General features: G+C 32.8%; 2 protein-coding genes across 6 annotated transcripts; one reads left to right on the forward strand and one right to left on the reverse strand.

The window, feature by feature from the left end:
- Nucleotides 1–1,964: 1,964 nt before the first annotated feature.
- LOC107958454 (factor of DNA methylation 1) lies at nt 1,965–9,067 on the reverse strand. 4 transcript variants are annotated; one of them, XM_016894229.2, is made up of 9 exons: nt 8,897–9,067; nt 8,555–8,607; nt 7,039–7,939; nt 6,466–6,647; nt 6,139–6,228; nt 5,756–6,040; nt 5,430–5,642; nt 4,830–5,067; nt 1,965–2,184 (listed from the first exon to the last, which is right to left on the reverse strand). In XM_016894229.2, the coding sequence occupies exons 3-8, from the start codon at nt 7,937–7,939 to the stop codon at nt 4,837–4,839; spliced, it is 1,902 nt and encodes a 633-aa protein (XP_016749718.2). In that variant the 5' UTR covers nt 8,555–8,607; nt 8,897–9,067; the 3' UTR covers nt 1,965–2,184; nt 4,830–4,836. The 4 variants fall into 4 exon arrangements, with proteins under 4 accessions (XP_016749718.2, XP_016749719.2, XP_016749720.2 ...); XM_016894230.2 differs by having other exon boundaries at nt 8,714–8,943; XM_016894231.2 differs by lacking the exon at nt 8,555–8,607 and having other exon boundaries at nt 8,897–9,005.
- A 7,565-nt stretch (nt 9,068–16,632) lies between these two features.
- On the forward strand, nt 16,633–19,568 carry LOC107958453 (aquaporin NIP6-1). Of its 2 annotated transcripts, XM_016894228.2 has the most exons (6): nt 16,633–17,306; nt 17,405–17,502; nt 17,757–17,883; nt 17,966–18,160; nt 18,630–18,691; nt 19,179–19,568. In XM_016894228.2, exons 1-6 carry the CDS (start codon nt 17,082–17,084, stop codon nt 19,372–19,374), a joined length of 903 nt encoding a protein of 300 aa, XP_016749717.1. In that variant the 5' UTR covers nt 16,633–17,081; the 3' UTR covers nt 19,375–19,568. The 2 variants fall into 2 exon arrangements, 1 of the variants encoding a protein (XP_016749717.1); XR_005927067.1 differs by lacking the exons at nt 16,633–17,306; nt 17,405–17,502; nt 17,757–17,883 and having other exon boundaries at nt 17,972–18,348; nt 18,630–19,568.
- The last annotated feature ends 15 nt before the right edge of the window (nt 19,569–19,583 follow it).

A 19,583-nucleotide genomic window follows, 5' to 3' on the forward strand; every position in this document is an offset into this window, starting at 1 on the left:
GATTTTAAAGCGGCAGGGGATACATTAAGCTTTAGTTGGAGAACACTGAAAGATCAAAACGAAGTTTACAAATGCATTTCTAAGCAATATTGACTACACTTGAAAACATAGAATATTGTCAGTCGATTGACATTGTTGATAGTAAGTGGGATATATTTTCATGCAACCTTCGAAACTAACCTGTGAATGGGAATACATTACAGAATATTCATCCAAACTCTCTGTTCTACACAAAATTTCTGTCTAATTTATTAAAATGTAACAATGGAGTTTTTCCTTTTTAAGGAACAAAAACGTCACAAAAAGGTCAGCTGACTGGCGACTGGGTTTGTTCAATTGATCGAGTCCATCTGGAGTTTTTGGAATTCGGCCTACAAATAGGGAATATAAGATAAAAATATGAGAATACTTTGTATTAAATATTTTAAAATATAACACATGAATACCTTTATGTTTATTTATATACAAAGGCAATAAATATTCATTTTATTTACCAAATTTACTGTTATTGGCCCATCAATTAGAGGGTATAGCACACATGCATACATGTATGATGTATCGAACCGACACAATGCTTTGAGGAGGGACATAAATTTATAGCACTCTAGAAGGTTTGAGTGAAAATAGGAATACAATAATTGATGATCCCTCTTTGTGGGGAGGTCAATGCAGCGAATATTTTAGTAGGGTATAAGATTAAAGATGATAATAGAAAGAAAAAAAACATATAACCGAGCAAGGTCATAGTTGGAGTATAGTTAAAATTTGATATATTTCGATTGTTTGTTTGCTGTCGAGGTCTATCAAATTGACTGATATGACATATCTTATTTGTTAGGCACATATAAGGTCTATTGAGTTGTGTAGAAACGTCTCCTATTAGAGGGAGACGAATCACCTTTGTGAGAAGTGAACTTTTGAGTTTTAAGCTCATGTGAGCATCATGCCTATTGGAGTCGAAGCTCCAAAAAAGAGATGAAATTGATTAAACAAAGGGTAAGGTGGTCCAAAATTTTAAATTCCCACGTTGTTTGAGAATGTAATATTTTAGATCCAAAATAGAGAGGAAAATTAATAATGACTCAAGAGAATAAAAAGTAGTGGAAAATGAAAACATAAGATAAAATTCACCACTTTCATCTCAAAATTGAGAAATAATTGGAAAATGACTTAGAATTCAATACCCTTTTATCTCATTCCTTTGATGCTTGTATGAATAAAGCTATTCTCTTTCGATTTCTGAATCAGGTTTATTGCTAAGTTTGGTAATATAAAATTAGAAACATTAATATGACGTCGTGCTAATCGTTGATGCTCCAACCCTTCCTATTTCACCTTACGCTTATAAAAGTCTCTTGTTCGTGTATTATTCATTATACTACTATATTTATCATTTAAAATATTTATAAATTTTTTAATTTTACTAAAATAATTGGTTAATTAAATTTACTTGACAAGCCTTATAAATAAGAAATCTAATTCTATTAAAAGATTAAAGAAACCTTTACACTAATTAAAAAGATGTGTCATTAAAAACTAGTATATATTAATATAAAAAAACACTATAAATATTTTCAAATTCGGTTACCAGGTCTTTTAGTCATTTTGTCTACTTGACTTTTCTTAAAAATCATTAGAAAAACCCTAAATCTTAGGCTTTTATAAAGATGAAAGACCCCTATGCTAAGGATATGTTCCTCCTTTTCATCTCTCTCCCATATCTGAAACCCCAAATTTTCCTACAACTTGCTGCTTAACATGAAATTTCTACTACGATGTCTACTTTTGAATTTCTAATTTTCTTTTGGGACTACTCTATAGGATATAAATTATATCATATTTCTACCCAAACCCTGAACCATTGCAAAAAGAGAGCTTTGGGTGATATTCAGGTTTATTATATGAAATGGTTATTCCGTGAATCAAACAATGGTCTCACTTTGTCTTATGGAATGGGACCAGAATTAGCTAGCTGAACCAAACACTTATAATTAGGATAGAAAAAAGTACCGCAGATCTAGACTGCTGATAGTTCCAAACTAAAACAGAATAAACTCCCAAGTTCAGGATTAATTTGGTAGCTGAAAATGAAATTTACAAACCCAGCAATAATTTTCAGCTCCATACGCATACCGTCCCAGTAGATTTGGTTAGATTCCGAAACAGTTGAAGATTATTTGCATCCTGCATCATCAAACAATTTGGCATCATCACAAAACAGATCTAAACAATGAACTCTGAATTCAACACCTAATAAATCCCATGCTTTTATATGTATTTAGAGAATGTTTGTTTCACTGTTTTCGTTTTCATGCGTTTGGTTCAGGAGGGAAAATGAGTGGAGTCAATCTAAAAGATTTTACCGGTCAACGTAAAAACCCATGTTTTTTTTTTCTTTAAAATATCTTTACCCTTTAATTTTCCATCCTTTCTTTCTCATCATCTATCGAGAGATCATCCTGCCCTTTTTCTTATTCTCTTCCCGGTGGCACCATCCAACATCTCCCACCAGCAACATTACCGGTAAGACTTGTCTCATGCTCCTCCATCTTTCCCTCCTACTTTCTCTCTTGCACCAAAATTCGTTCCTTCACCCATCTCTGCTATCAGTTCCTGGGCATGGGTATCTCATTCCCACAAAACTTAAGAGACTCGTCTTACCGTTTCTTATGCTTCATCTAGGCTGCCCTTTGCTTGTTATTTTCTTGTTACATAGAAGCCCAAAATCCATAAAAATTGAACTCATATCTATTCTTTTTTTGGGGTCACCATGCCTCGAGTGATCCTGACAGATGGGATCTCTATCTCTTGCTTTTCTACCTCTTATCATCAATTACAACCTTGATCATAAAGAAATGCGAAATTTTGTGTATTGTTGAGAATTTCCTTCTAATGCATGTTGATTAGAAAATGATAATGGGAAGACAGATAGGAAACTAGGATGCAATTTATGCAACTTCATGATATGCTTCTTAAGTTTAACCATGACTTAAACACTTTTTTTCTTTTTTTGTATTAAAGCATAGCTGGTTCTTCGTTTCACCTCCGTTGGCTAATGATATAGGTTTAATGCACTGCTTCCTTGAATGGGATTCATCCACTTTGTTTAATGCATTTTTTTACTATTCAATTTGCAATTTTCAATATCAGATGTACGTTTCAGATGCTTTAAAGTTCACAGGCACTACGAAATAAGTCATTTTTTGGGAGCACTTTTCTCCCTAATTTTTCTTTTTAAAGTGAATAGAATATCAAGAACTTCGAGATTCACAATCAGTTTGTTTAATGCATTTTTCCATTACACGTGTGATGATGGTACTGGATAATCTATTTGGTTAAATCAGATTTGATTACACAAATTTCCTGTGTAATGAAATTGATGTTGCAAATTAGCAGGTTTATAGTTGTGAGGTTTTCTACTTCTGCATAGTTGTCTTCTATAAGTTGAATTTGAGATTAAACAACTCCATAGATGGATGGTTAACATGAACCTACAAGGATTTCAGCTGAAAAATGCAAGAGAGCCATTATATGAAATTTGAATGTGGAAAAAGGACACAGAGAGCAAAGGAGAGCCCCAAGTGCTAGTTAAGGTTATCATGTAGCTTTTTTAATATTTCATTAATTCTTGTGTTAAAAGCCAGTTCCTCTGAGACATTACAACTGCAATATTAGACTATTGCAGGTTAGCAAGATCACTGGCTTGCAATGGCACTTCACCTTTATAACATCTAGGAGGGTAGCTAAATTTGTTATCATAAGTAGTAGTGTGATAGGATTTATAGCAATGCACATGATGATCTAAAGCCATTTGTTGATGTAGGTGTCTAACTAGCTCATAAATGGATGAGTTCGTTATTGGAAACCAACGGTGGAAGAACTAGGCATGCTTGAGATCAAAGGCTTGGCAGAATGCAATCAGAACTTGAGAAAAAAGTGATAAAATCTACTAGTGAATGAGGTACCAGTCGCCCAAATGAAGACCAATCTATCAACACTAGTGATTATGCTAGTATTATTGACATATGTTATGGTTTGCTACGAATGTTCTTGGATACCTAAATCTTAAAATTATGTATACTAGTATTGATTATGGGAGGTTGGCATTAGCAATTGTAGATACGATAAACTTGTATTTAATGTTGTCTAGCTTTAATGTTTCAGCTGACAATTGTAGATTCTGTTCATTTTATCACAAGGTTTTGTTAGTAATGTCTTTCCTATTTGGGATTACAAGTTACAATTAATAGCACTTGAATAAGTTTTAAATACTGATTCAGTGCTTCTATTTTGGGTTAATGAAAATTCAAAAAGCTAAAATCGATACTAAGCTGGAAGGAGAAAAAGCATGTCTTTTAAAAGTTACAAGTTTAAAGAAGCTATATATGTATGAGTTTGAACATTCTTGTTAACATTATCTAGATAAAACTCATGGATGTATTATTGCTTAAATTTTTCTATTTCTATATTATGGAAAAAGAGAATTTAAAATTATTGTTGTTTATTAATTTAATTATCACTTAAATCTAGTTTTCTAGATTAATTGTGAAAATAAATACTTTTTCAGTTAAAAAAACCTTGTAATAACATAATAAGTATTGTGTTTGCTTCACTGGAAGTAATATTTGGAAAATTATTTCAGGAAAATTTACCAAACAATGAAAAACATTTTATGTAGAATCGTCTAAACACCAAAAAAATACACTTTCCAAGAAAACCAATTCATTTTCCAAACGCAATTTTCAGTGAAACAAACACATACTCAATGAAACTGCAAAATAACAAAAGATATCATGACAGAAGAACATCGAAACAGTAATGATACAAACCTTTGCCTCAGGTTCTCTTGCGCTTTGCTGTTTTGATGTTCCTAACAACATACCCAACGACTTCCTTTAGTGTGGCTTTCCTGTTTTCCTTGAAGTTCCAGAGCTCAGAAATTACATATCTCCCACTGGGATTATACTCGTTTAGTTCTTTCAAAGCTGTTACCACTGCATTATAAATCTCTTCACCCCATTCCAGCTTTAGATTTGTTAGTTTCTCATCTTCCTCATTTAGAATTTCCTGCACGATGCACAAGATTATTGAGCATAAGCCATTCCTCCATTTTCTTTCATAACAGCAACATGCCTCTTTCACAAAAGGAGGCTTCAATACAAAATAAGACATACTTTTTAAACAGGTTACTTTTGCAAAAGAACTCATTAAAACCTTTTGCCAAAAATCATGTACTGAACAGTGAAACAGGCCATCTGACAACATTAGGGAAATCAAAAGAAATTGATCTATTATTTTCCACTTCATTCTCCATCTGACACCAGAGGTTAGACATGCACTGAGAGTATAATTCCATAAACAACTTGATAGAGGCCAAAGAGCAATTTAAATTTAACTGATGACCATTTGACTTAGGTTGCAAGATATACCTTAGGATTCCCTCCCTCCACTATAACTTTGAATGGATGCCAATCTGGATTTTTCAGATTCTCCTGCCATGATGAGCATAGAGTAGTGGCCTGAATTTCCGCTTCATCAGAAGGAAATCGCGACTTACAAGTGTCATGAAAAGCCTTTGGATCAAGCTCTCCCATTCTCTTTAATCCAATATTAGTGCGATTACCCAACAATTCTGGCAAACCCTGCATAAAAGAAAAAGAACATTGATTTTATGACCAGTTGCTTGAGTCTGCATAGTAATCCAAGGCTTAGGCAAACGTAATTCAGTCTTAAGCCAAGATAAAGTAGGCAGTACCTGAATTAGCACTTTCCTTGCTTCTTGTAGCTCATCATTGCTTTGACGCTCTTTGTATATAAGAGCTTTGTTTGTTGACTCCAGATCTTGCAGATCATCAATCTTCTCTTGCAACTCATTATTCATCTCTTCCATCTTCTTCTGTACAGCTGCATCATCTTGTCCAAGATGTTTCATCACTTGCAGCTTGCCTTTCAAGTCTTCGATTTCCATTTCCAACTTCTGCTTTATATCTAGCTGTTTTTCCAGCAGAAGTATCTTTTTTAGGGCCTCTTCTTTCTCCCTCTGGAAAATTAAAAAACCCATTAACAGAACTAGATGTGAAATAACTGTATGCTACAAATATGAAATATGCTACAATATGATAATTTTTAATGCACCACCTTTTGCTCTTCAACCAATCTTAACACATTCTCATCAGCCTTTTTCTGCTCCATGGAAGCTAGCTGAAGTGAATTATTTCTTTCATTGTTCTGGAAAGACAAAGAATAAAACATCAGTGACAGGTGCCATATCCATTAATAATGCCAACCAATTATCTCCTGGAGCAGTTTCTAGAATTGTCACCAATTTAAACCTAAGATAAGTCAGTAGCAGCTTTTGACAATAAAATTGAGAACAATACATGATATGTTGAATAAAAAGACCACATTTTGATCTTATTTTCATTAGGTCCAAGCAACAGGATGCTTTGCCATGAGACAGATTACCTTTTTCTTCTCTTCATCAAGTTTTTGCCTTTCGCGCTCAGTTAGCGTCTCACGTTTATTCAGTTCCCTGGTCCAGTTGTCGATCTTCCTTTTCTTTGTTTCCAGTTCATGATTCAGCTTTTCCTGTTCTTCCAAAATCCTTCGAACATTGTCTCGAGCAAGCCTTTGCATCTTCCTTGTCTCTAATGAACAATTAAAACACAAAAACGTGAAATTCTGATTACATAATGGACTAATTGAGTTCATGTTTGTCTTTCAAAAACATAAAAGAACCCAGATGCATTTTTATTATTGCATGGCATCAACTAGACAAACCATTAAGAGTTTAGCGGGAAGTCTTAAATCCAAGGAGGAAGACCATATCATAAAACACATTGTATAAATTTATTACATCAAGTAGAGAAGGCATCTAAAAGTGATGAATCTCAAATTGTTAAGAAAAATTTGGAAATCTTTTAACATTCTTAAGTGTTAAAAAGAAATCATATATGACCAGCTATATATATGAAGAACAAGCAAATACATAAAATAAAATAAAATAAACTGCAAATAGGTCAAGACACAAGAACAAACCTTCAATAAAGGCAAGATGCAGCCTGTCTTTCTCTTCGAGCATTCTGCTTAAGGACATAGTAGTCTCATTGTATTTGTACTGTAATTCATCTAAATTTTCATTCGTCAAATCAATTTTTGTTGTCAAGTTTGCCACAACGCTATTCCTATCTTGAGCAGCTTCTTGGACAATGCCAGAAATGGTTTGTAATTTACCCACCTTCCGAAGATAATCCCCTATTGGCCCATCGGATTGGTAGTCATCAGCACGCGCACACCAGCCATATATATTGGAACCAAGCTGAGTTTGTTGCCCGTTCCAATGCTTCTTACTGTGGCGCTCGGATTCAAATGCTTTCTCAAATTGAGTTGCATTCACAAACCCGTTCCAATCACTATTGAACACTACTATGGCTTGGCCAGTCAGATCTACCTCATTCCAGAAACATTGAACATTGTTAGGTTTATATTTAGCAAACCTCTTCAACCAGTACCCTTTATCATGCAATGTGTCTATATTCTTCGACTCAGCAACAATGTTCATAATTATTCCCATCCATGGCCAGACATAAAGCTCAGTTTGCTCTGGAGTCTGGTCCACAACTTGTGGTACAGTTGGACGGGAGGTCTCATCTGCTTCACTGGCTAGGTCAATTTCCAAATATTTTGCCAAGGCCAGGTGGTTTGCTCTCTGTTTTGCACTTCTGTTGGCAGATCCTTTACCAACCCCAGAAGCATGTTGAAGCAGATCCTTGTACTTGTAGTCTTGTTTCTTCTTCCCAGCACAAAAGGGGCATCTTAAGCTACCATTTAAGGCCTTTACTTTGTACTTCCCAGACCTAATCTCTTCATATGGCTTTTCTTTGTATTCATTGATCTCAGACTCACTAAGATCTGACTCTTCTCCAGAGCTGGAGTCCATCTGATTTGTCCACATAGAAACAAATGTTAGCCTTTACAATAGTATACAACTGAAATCATGACCATGATAACCTTTGTCCAAGTAACAAATGCCATAAATTAAGAATCAGGACAAGGAAAAATCAAGGAGGAATGGCTATCCCTCCAATTTGCTAGAAAGTTTTGGATGAAGTGATAGAACCATAAAAATTAAAGAAGCATAGTTGGAGAACATTGAAAGATCAAAAAGGGAATTTACAAGGCATTTCTAAGCTGTAAATCCAATATTGATACATTTGAAAAACATGCAATGTTGTCAGTCGATTAATATTCGAGCACATTACTTCGATAAAATAAGGTTATTGCGACATGCAACTAGTAAGTGAGGTATATTTTACGTTGGCTTTAAAAATGGTTCGGAAAAATATTTTCATGCTATCTTCTCACCTAGTATATCATATCTTCTAAAGGGAATACATTACAGAATATTCATTGAAACCCATAACAGTACTACTCTATAATCTACCACAATTTTTCAGTCGAATTTATTAAAAGTGACGAAAAATAGAGAAAACTAAGAAGCACTGAAAAAAATGAAGTAGAAACAAAAAAAAAACTCAAAAAAAAGTCAGCTGACCGGCGACTGGGTGACTTCAATTGAACGACTGAGTACAGTTTTCGGAATTTGACCTACAACAGATTTCTCATATCATTAAAAGCTCAATCCAACAAAAATCAGGAAAATAATCAAATATTGACGATAAAAAAAGAAGACGTATGAAAAGAACAATGTGACCTTGTTTGGTAGTAGGGAAAAAATGGGGAATTTTTAGTATTCCATTTTAGGTTAAAGATGAAAAAAAAAAGTAAGGAAAAAAGAAGGGGAAATACGCAGTTGAAAAAATTTCCCTAACGATCCCTTATAAAATGTGAAGAAAAATGGTAGAAGAGGAAAAGTTTTCCAGGGCGCCAGTCGTACCGTGAGACTTGAGAGTGATGGGTAACTCCAGTTGTCGACACCAGAAAAGGAGGATGATGCAGATATTTGAGTGAGTGATGTACAAATTTCCTTGGGCTTGCTTAACTTTCTTTTGGGCTTTTGTGTCTAATTTGATTTAGACATTATTGTTGTTAGAGTGAAGAACCCACGTCGGTTTACCAAAACAATGAAATACCAAATAAATCGATTGAAATCTTTGTTTGTTTACGATTTTATTTGATTAAATCTTTTATTTTATAACCTTTACTCGGTCTTTTCTTTTTTCTTTTTTCCAACAATTCGAAAAAGTAGATGTTTCGATTTTTGTGTTAACAATCTCAAGTATCGTTAATGTAAAAGAAAATATATAAAAAATTATAAGATTTCTTATCACCTAATGAGAAACAAATTTTTAAAAATAATATTCATTAAATAATTATATTTAATTTTTAAAAACAAATATAAATCAAAACTAAATTAATTAATTAATTTAAGTGGATGATATATTTTCATGGTAGTTATTTTTTATTATAAATAAAAATAAATTATGTTATTGGGTGAAACAAATAATAAATATATTTAAAATTATTCTTTTGGAAAAAATTAACTTTGAATATGTGCTCTATTAAAATATATATTTTATATACACTTAAAGGGCAAAGTTACTAAATGTCTTTTTTATGAGCATTAAATTATAAATTTGAATGGGTAAAATGCAATTATAAATTTATCATTTTTAAAAAAATTGTGTAATAAATTTAACTTCTTCAAGAGGTTCATTGAAAAAATGATATCCAAACTCTCTTATTTTAGCACCATTAGACAATGCATCGGATATGTTATTTACCTCTCGATAAACATGCTTTAGATGAACAATCCATCCTCTTTGCAGCATCTTATATATTGCATGGATCATAGCATTTAAAGAAGGCTCCGAATTTCTTTTAACTGTTAAACTATCCATCTAGAAAACTAGCTGTTGCGTCCCTAAAAACCATGCCATACTCAGACTATCATAGACTCCCCATAGTTCATCATTCAGAATAGAAGTTGAGCCAATATTTCTTGCAAACCCCACCAACCATTTTGCCGAATGATCTCTAATCATTCCTTCACATGTAGCAATCTTGCTTGACAGAATCGTCTGTCAAGCCACCATCAATGTTTACCTTTAGCCAGCCCGATGGGGGTGGCGTCCAATCTATTTTAATATTTCGCTCTCTTCTCCATAAGGGCAACTTGGGCTTTTCCGCGGCATTCAATCCACAGGCCCGGACTTGTTTCACGTATGCTTTCACTCTCAATGAACTTTTTCCCAAAGATCATTTTGTTTCTTACGGGTCCATAAAATCCGACACACAACTCCAAACCAGATGTCCCAATCATCTACATCTTTTGCGAAATATTTGGGGTTAGCAAGGTTCATAAAGACCTCCAGTTCTTCATTTGAGTAACAACCGGTAGACTTTAAGGTAAAAAAAATAAGTTACAGCTTGAGATAAGAAAAAGATATTGCAAACATTAAGATTTAACTTTTTTTTTGTTTTGTTTAAAAAAGAGCATTACAGACTATTATATGGTAATTAGTTTAGGAACAAATAAATCGTTAAGGTCTCTATATAGCATATTTAGAGCAAAATCAGGGGTTGAAAGCAAAAGTGGAAGCCAATGTCCATTTACTTTTGCAGCTTTTACTAAGCAATCAGTCAACTTATTGTATTTTCAATATACATGCTTTAAGTTGGCATTCCAATCACGCCTCAACAAATCTTGAATTGTATTTACGATGTGTGATTTCAACTAATTAATCATAAGGCTCCCTTAATATGGTGCAACGGTTCCAAACAAATTGATCCTAACAATACATCTCAACAATCAAACTTCTAAGCTTATTCAAGACCATAGAGTATGTCTCAAAGTTCTACTTCATATGCACTACACATCCCTATGTCCCTTACAAATCCTAAACACCACAAACTAATTACATCTCGGATCACACCACCAACCGTACCTATTCCATAATCCGAATTTAACTTTCAAATTTTTTGAATATAATATTTTTTAAATATTTAAAAATAACATTTAAATTAATTGCACAATCTTCCAATGAAGACGAAATCAAAACAAGTAGCATTCCTGGAAGTGTTCTCTTCGAAGCATATGACCTTTTTTCCTCCTCCTTTTAAAATCTCCCAAGCATATGTTGAAAAACCATAATGACTTTAAAAAGAAAAGAAAAGAATTTTATTAAGATGTTTTCTTATCTTTTGAATGAGGCGCCATAACCTAAAATTTGATCTGCTATACTTGTAGCCATAGACATAGACTTTTAATTAATAAAAGGAAAAAAAAATCATTGGAAAAGTTTTCATTGCAAACCACTAGAAGCTGCTCTGATCATGTTTATATATAATCCAAAGTTGTAATCTTTGCTTGATCCAAAGTTGATTGACTGAATATTAATTTGATCAATAATTAATAAAATAGATCACCAGAATTGATGGATGAAACTAAATCCAGCTTGGAAAGTTGGGAATCATATATTAAGCAAAGTAAAAGTTGTAAATGCATGACAGCATGCAGATGCTTAGGTTAATGATCAAATGTATGTAAAGTCATTCTAGATAAAATTAAATATCTATTTATGTAGGAAAAAAAATTAAATTATTTGTTAAAAAATACATTAGATAAAATTAAATATCTATTTATCAAATTCACTTTTAATGGTCCATCAATTAGGCATTATACTTTTTTGTTTTTATTATCATACTGCAATCCAACCCTACACAATATTTTGAGAATAAACTTAAACTTAATGCTTATTTCTTTTATTTCATAATCTCTTTTTAGTTCTTAAATAGGAAAAAAAATATGTTTTTAATTACGTTTGAATTTTTAATTTCTTTTATCGTTATAATAACAATGATATTATTTAAGTTAAATTTCAATATAATTTAAATAATATTTTATACATGCACTTACATTAAATTGAAGTTTAATAAAATCACATTTATATATTTTATGAACATCAAAATAGAAGAAATTAGATTTAATATTTTTAACACGACACAGAAAAACATATTTCATAGTTGGATGTTTTATACGTGTTTATGTTTAAGATTTTTGTATATATTTAATTATTTATAATTGTGATCATACCTAAACAATTACCATTAAAAAATAAAATAAAACAGGAGACAAACAATACAAAAGATAAAAAGGGGAACAAAAAAGTTGGCGTGGATGGATCTGCAGGAAGTTGACCTCTTGAGTGGTAATGCACACGCATTACTTACTGCACTTTCAGTGTGTGCGAGACAAAATGATGAACATTTCCCACTCAATTAGTTAGACTGCCTCACCGAGTTTATAACCTCCCACAAGCTAGAGAAAAAACTTTTTATTTAAAATTTTATGAAATGTTATAAATTTATTAGTTGCAGGGAAGATGTCATATATTTTCTTAGAGATTAAAATGTAATTTTAATATTTATTAATTTATATTTTTTTTGAAAGGTTAAATAAAATTTTGTTAAAGTGTATTTTTATTATGGATTGACTGGTAATTTTATTACTTTTATAGGAATTGAATTGAAAATTTTTATTTTTAGTGACCACGGCATTTGCTAACACCGACCGTGCCTTTTATTATTTGGTATAAATTAAAATATATGAGATTATTTTATAAAAATCAAGCTTCTACTTTTTTTCATAAAAATATATTGTATTATTGTATTTAAGAAATAAAATTTTATCAACAAATGTTAAGTGTAGTGATAAAGCGTATATGCACAGAATACAAATTTGAACTTTAAAAATAACATTATTGAAAAAAATTTAAAAACTTGTACATAAAAAGTAAATTGAATATGAAAAGTATAAAAAAAATATTAACTTTACTTAGTTAAATGTGGATTTTGAAAATGAGTAACTTAACTTTTTATTGAATCCAATTGCCACCACTTTTAGATAGAGATTAAATAAAATTTTAGTCAATCTTTATATATATAATAGAATTTCAAATCTCACTTATTCCTTGATCTAGAGGTAGGGCGAAGCCAGAACAATTTTTTAAGGTGGTCGGATGAAATTTTAATTTTTTATAGTTTATATCTTTATAATTTGTAAAGGATTAAATCAAATTTTTATAATTTTAAGAGGTCAAAGTATAATTTTACCTTTACTAATTTAAAATATTTAAAAAATTTTAAAGGACTAAATACAAATTTTACATTTTAAGAGAGCCGGCCCATGCCAGGCTTGGCCCCTGTCTGGAGGATGTGTTCAATACCTTTGATCAATAAACTAAATGTTGGGATTGAATTAATCTTTAATTTTTCAAAAGTTTACCTTTTTTTTTGTCCGCACAAAATCTCAGATAATTATTTTCTTAAATCAAGATGGAAAAGGTATTGGAAAATTATAACTGGCTTCAACTGAAAAAAGAAGGGTGTTTAGGCATGTCAACTTTTTCAATGACTAAAAGCTTTCTCCTCTTATATGTGAGTCCCATTCTTTTTTATATTGTTAATCAATCTTTAATTTACACATTAAGTAAAATATTAATCATTAATACTAATAAGTTAGTATTCAATCGGCCACCTCCGAATTAAAACATAACAAATTGTTAAAAATTTCATTTGAAAATTATACATGTCTTGTTAGGAGGAGATTTGCTTTGAAACATATTATCTCTCAAAAATTACTATTACTGATGCTTCCAAGTTTCAGATGGTATAAATCCCATTCCCTTGTAGTATAACGCAAACATTAAGGATGAAGGTGGTGTGTCTTGAAAAAGACAGCCAATACACGAAAAAGAGAATGCAAAGATCACTGGACCAGTAAGAAAGGAGAGGGAGCCCAAATTAAAAGCGGAGGAGGTGCTGCTGCTAAGCTAAGAAAACAAGGACAGAATTTATGCCGCCTATTAATATTCTTCATTAAACTCTCAGTTTTGGGGGGGCATTTCTTATGGTTCCACCTACGATTTGATGTTCCACTTTGTCTTCAAGTTGTTCTCATCACACACGTTAATCTTCCTCCTTATTCTTTACTGTATATATATTGCTTACCTTTTTTCTCCATCCCTTCATTTATCACTTCCATTCGATTCTTGTTTTCATTCCCACCAATCCACCATTTCCTTATTTTGACAAGTTTTAAAAAAATGTAGAGGCTGATATTTAAAGTTTTAAGGCTCCCTAAACCCCACTTTATTTGAATAAAGGGTTGAATCATATTCTAGAACTTAAATTTGGTAATTATTTTTCATATTAGAGTTTGAATTTTTTTTTGTCTAAATTATACCTTAAACTTGGTAAATGTTCTCATATTGGGACTTCAACTTTTTTTATCCAAATTAGTCCATAAAAACCTTAAAATTCAAATATTAATGTTGGAATAGTTGTCAAGTTTAGGCCCGATGTGAGAACAATTACCAAGTTCAAGGCCTAACTTGGACAAAAATAAATTTAGACCCTAATGTAGTAACAATTGCCAAGATTAGCACCTAAACAAAAAAAAGTTTAGACCCCAATATGAGAAAAATTATCAAATTCAGACCCTAAATAATAATTTAACCCTTGAATGAATTACACGAGTTAAAACTTTCACTTTTTAAAAAAAATATTTTTTTACTAGTTTTGGGAAAGAGCATTTGAATATTTATAATTATCGGGTTTGACTTGTGATTTTGTATATGGGTTAAAGTATGTTAATCTCTATCCTTTGATAAAATTTGAGATTTAGTTTTTATATTTTAAAATTTAAAAATTAAGTCCTTTTTAACTTTTTTCATTTCAAAATCTCAATCAAACCATTAACATTGTTAGTAGTTTCCATAAAAGTTTATTAGCTTGGCACGTTGATTAGGTTGTCTTCATATGATGTCACATGTGATTAAAAGAAAATAGACATGTTAAGTTGACAAATTTTGATGGAAATTTCTGATTATTGGACTAGAATTTTTAAATTGAAAATTAAATTTTTAACTCTTAAAGTACAAAAACTAAATCTTTAATTTTATCAAAGTACGAGGGCTAATAACATATTTTAACCTTTAATATATTTATCACTTCTACTATTTATCCAATACTTTATAATCTACTCTATCAAATAGGAGCTTGCAAGATTTCTTGTTTCACATCGAGCTCAAAAGGAGTGAAGATCAATTAGGTATAAAAACATAGAAATTGAATGAACCATATAGCCACTGAAAAAGAATAAAAACAGTTTCGTGCTCACATCCATATCCTGAAAAGGAAACACCATGCCATGCCAAAAGAATGATGCTTAGTGCTTCTTCTTTCTTTCCCACAAAAATAATTCATAGCTTAAGATAGAATGATTGGGGATTTTAGATTTGTAAACTGGATGCCATTTTTTAAAGGTAATCAAAAGAACCACCAGAACTCTAAATTTACCAAATCTACTAAACTTACAACTTGCCTTTCGCATTCCATACTCCCTGCTTAAAGACATGGGAAATCCCATGCTCTACTCGTGCATTTCCAAACTTTATTTTTTATTTTTTTTTTTGAAAAAGGACTTTTACCAATTCCTCTCACCGCACCATATCGACACATAGATCAACTCAGAGCCTGGGACTGATCTTTTACAGTGAAGAACATATTCCAATATCATGTCATGCATGCATGGTTATATGTTTAACCCTTTCTCTGTTTTCTATTCTTATTATTATTTTTCTCAAAAGAAGAAACAATTTACAGCCTTAACATTTCTCAAAGCTGTTATGGTATCAGTCAATAATAAAGAACGAAAGGAACTTGTTCCTCTCCTTTTTTCTTTTGATCGAAATGCATGCATGTTAATATTTTATTTTCTGAATCTTTCGATTTAATATTGGTTTTCTATACATCTGTTCGAAACCGACCTGGAAGTATTGCGGAAGCTTCATAGTTTTTTTCTATTTTTTATTTATTTAATAATTGTGATTTTATTACCTAAAAAAAGAAGAAATTTGTTACATAAAAACTCTGTACAACAACAGAAACAGTGAAATGAACTAGTAATGACTATCATGTATACCCCAATCTAAACACAATCTATTACTTACACTTTCTTTTCTTCTAATATTAGAACCTCTGCCTCCGTCATTTGAACTGTTGTAAAGTGTTCATTATTTCGTTCCTTCCAGATCCCGTAAATTCAATCATTCCATCCAAGCTTCAAAAGAATGGTTATCAATGCCTCCCCTTTTAATCTCCTCATTGCCCACATCAATTCATGCTGCCAAATTCCTTCCTAAATTACTTTAGAGAACCTGATGGTCCCTAGTTTCTTGCTCCTCGAAGCATAATTTGCATCTTCCATCAATATTCATCCCTCCCTGAATAAGCCTTACTTTTGTAGGAAGTCGATCCTGTATAGCTAGCCAAGATATCACAGAATGCTTTGGTATACGAAATGGGAACCAAAGCAATCTACTCCATGGGACCTTTTCACTTTTTTCCCTTATCCCATACCAGATCCTACTAACCATTTGATCAATAAATTTGATTTCACTGAGATTTGCATCAAGGACTCTCCTTTTAATTTGATGCAATTTTGATAGTGCTTTAATTAAAAAAAATAAAAATCCACCGATGACGCTGAATATTTTAACTGTCCATCTCCAAAGATTCTCGGTATCAATTTGCTAAATTACAAGTATTTTAGTAGCTCTCTGCCAATTACCGTTGTTAATGAATCAAACCCAAGTTCTTATATTGCAAAAGAACAAATAAAGTTGTAGATAGTGGATTTTAAATCCGGTCCTAATGCCAAAGTGAGTGGGTAACTATAATTGCCCACTCCATTCCCATAATTTATTAAAGGCTTTGGAGTTTAAAAAATTTGCTGAAAAGGGAAGGTAGACAGGGAATTCATTATTAATGTCCCATGGTATAGGTCACTTTTCCTACTATTTCAGCTACTGCAAGAGACTTCGTCAATGTCCCACCCCTCCACTATTTCCAGAGTTTCCCAGTCTCAACCAGTCCCACCCCTCAACTCTTTGCTTGTACTATAAATACCTGACATTAAGCTCGTCAATAACATCCAAAAATGAAATAAACAACTAATCAAGTACAGAAACTTAAGCCTCTCTCTTCTCTTACTACATAATTTATTACTTTAAACTTCCTTTCATAGTAGTTTGTTCTGAATTATACAAGTGATATATATGGAGAACGAGGATGTTCCATCAGCTCCTTCCACCCCTGTAACACCGGGGACTCCTGGTGCTCCACTCTTTGGTGGGTTTAAGGGAGACCACAGAGGTGGGTTTAATAAAAAATCCCTTCTCAAAAGCTGCAAATGCTTCAGCGTGGAAGATTCCATGGAAGAAGGGAGATTACCGCCTGTTTCTTGCTCATTGCCACCTCCTCCTGTCTCACTCACAAGAAAGGTTATACAGGAGATCCTAATGTCGTACACATGATTTGAGAATTACTAAGTTAAAAGTGAATCTCAAATCTTTAACTTTTTTGCCATTTTTTGTTGCAGGTGGGAGCTGAGTTCATAGGCACTTTTATACTAATCTTCGCAGGTACAGCCACTGCTATTGTGAACCAAAAGACCCAACGCTCTGAAACTCTGATTGGCCTGGCTGTTGGATAAAATGGCAGCAACAACCAAACAATGAAACACTAAGAGCATAAGCTCTTCAAACAGCAAGCAGAAAAACACAAAGCATCAAGAGCATAAGCTCTCGGTTAACAAGCAAAAGGAAAAAAAATATGTTTGATTGAAACCGAATGATGATACCATTTTCATTTCATTTCAAAATATAGAGAATAAACAAAATAAACAAAATGCACCAAGTTGCTCCTTTGTTGCTTTACAGTCCATGTTCAACACTGGCGGCCTCAACTGGCCTTGCTGTCATGATTGTCATACTCTCCACTGGCCACATCTCGGGAGCACATCTCAATCCAACCGTCACCATTGCCTTTGCTGCACTCAAACACTTTCCTCGGAAACATGTAGGGTTAATCCCACGATTTTCCTTTTTGTCTTTTGTAGATGTTTTAAATAACAATTTTTTGGGTTTCAATTTCTGGGTAGGTACCGGTCTACATCGGAGCACAAGTAATGGCGTCATTGTGTGCTGCATTTGGGCTAAAGGGAGTGTTTCATCCGATGATGGGAGGGGGAGTGACAGTTCCTTCAGGGGGATTTGGTCAAGCTTTTGCTCTGGAATTTATGATTAGCTTCAATCTCATGTTCGTCGTCACTGCTGTTGCCACCGACACCAGAGCAGTAAGTACAAAATTTCAAAATTAGTTGTATGCTAATTTCTTTTACAAACTTTTTAAGATTTCAAAAGACAGAAGTCAATGAAGATGGTTATTGGTTGGCACGCTCAATCTCCAAGGAATAAACCCAAAAGATAATAGTAATAAATACAAAGTTGCTAGCATCCATTGAATTCATGGTTCAATGTAAAGGTATACTATCAGATTTAACAACCATCTTCATTTTCACTTTCACGTTATTCTTCAATTTTTTTTTTAGAAAAAAGATTAAATGCAAAAAGAAAAAAGTAACCTAGTAATAGTAATCAGTAAGATTCTCTTTTATATCATCTCAAACGCATATTACAAGCAGGCATATATATATATAATAGTAGAGATTAATAATCGGTCGATGATGAGCAGAGATTTAGAACAGCAAAATTGATGTTAAAGGGAATATTATATTATGACTGTGAGGGACGAAATATGTGCAGGTGGGTGAGTTGGCAGGAATCGCGGTTGGAGCTACTGTCATGCTCAATATTCTCATCGCCGGGTATGTTCAACTTTTTTTCAAGTATTGGTTTTAGTTCTCATTATATTATAAATACAAAAGCAACTACTTAATGTAGAGATAACTTGAAGAACAAGCGAAGTCCTCCATGAGGCTGCAATTTAGGGATACAAAAAGATGATGACAAATTCAGAAGTTGGATTATTAGCCATCCATAACTTGTGGAACAACTAGCACTAGGGAGACAATGATCACATGTTTGGTTATTCAAGACCGCCACCTTCATTGATCAAGGAATTAAAATACAATAATGGAGGAGACAAGCAGATTTTAATATCTTTTACACCCATTTTTTTTCTCTTGAAATTTTGAATTAATCTAGGAAATATTTTAATCAGATGTTTCGATAATGATTTGTAGTTTATGCAATCACTTCTTTATTTTCTTTTTCTTCCCCTAGCTTTCAAGGATCCCAATTCCATGAGGATGATTGTTAAGAAACTCCCTTGTTTATGTGGTGTGGAAACAGACCAATTACAGGTGCTTCGATGAATCCAGTAAGAACATTGGGACCCGCCATAGCAGCAAATAACTACAAAGCTATATGGGTGTACTTCACAGCCCCCATCCTGGGAGCCCTTTGCGGTGCAGGAACCTATACTGCAGTGAAGCTGCCTGAGGAAGATGGTGAAAAGCCATCGACTGTGAGGAGCTTCAGGAGGTAAATTAGCATCCATTCACGACCTCTATTATCACAACTTCTTGAGGAGACATTGCAGTTGCAGATGACCAGGGGAATCCACACTTAATTTGTGTAACAACACATTGGCTTCTGGATATAAATAAGTGTAAATCTATATATGTATCAGTCACGTTACAGCATAGTCAAGTGTATATTGGGGGAAGCAATTGAAATTAAGATGAGAAATCGCAC

This window comes from Gossypium hirsutum, chromosome A05 (genome assembly GCF_007990345.1).
Source record: "Gossypium hirsutum isolate 1008001.06 chromosome A05, Gossypium_hirsutum_v2.1, whole genome shotgun sequence".
Lineage (NCBI taxonomy): Eukaryota > Viridiplantae > Streptophyta > Magnoliopsida > Malvales > Malvaceae > Gossypium > Gossypium hirsutum.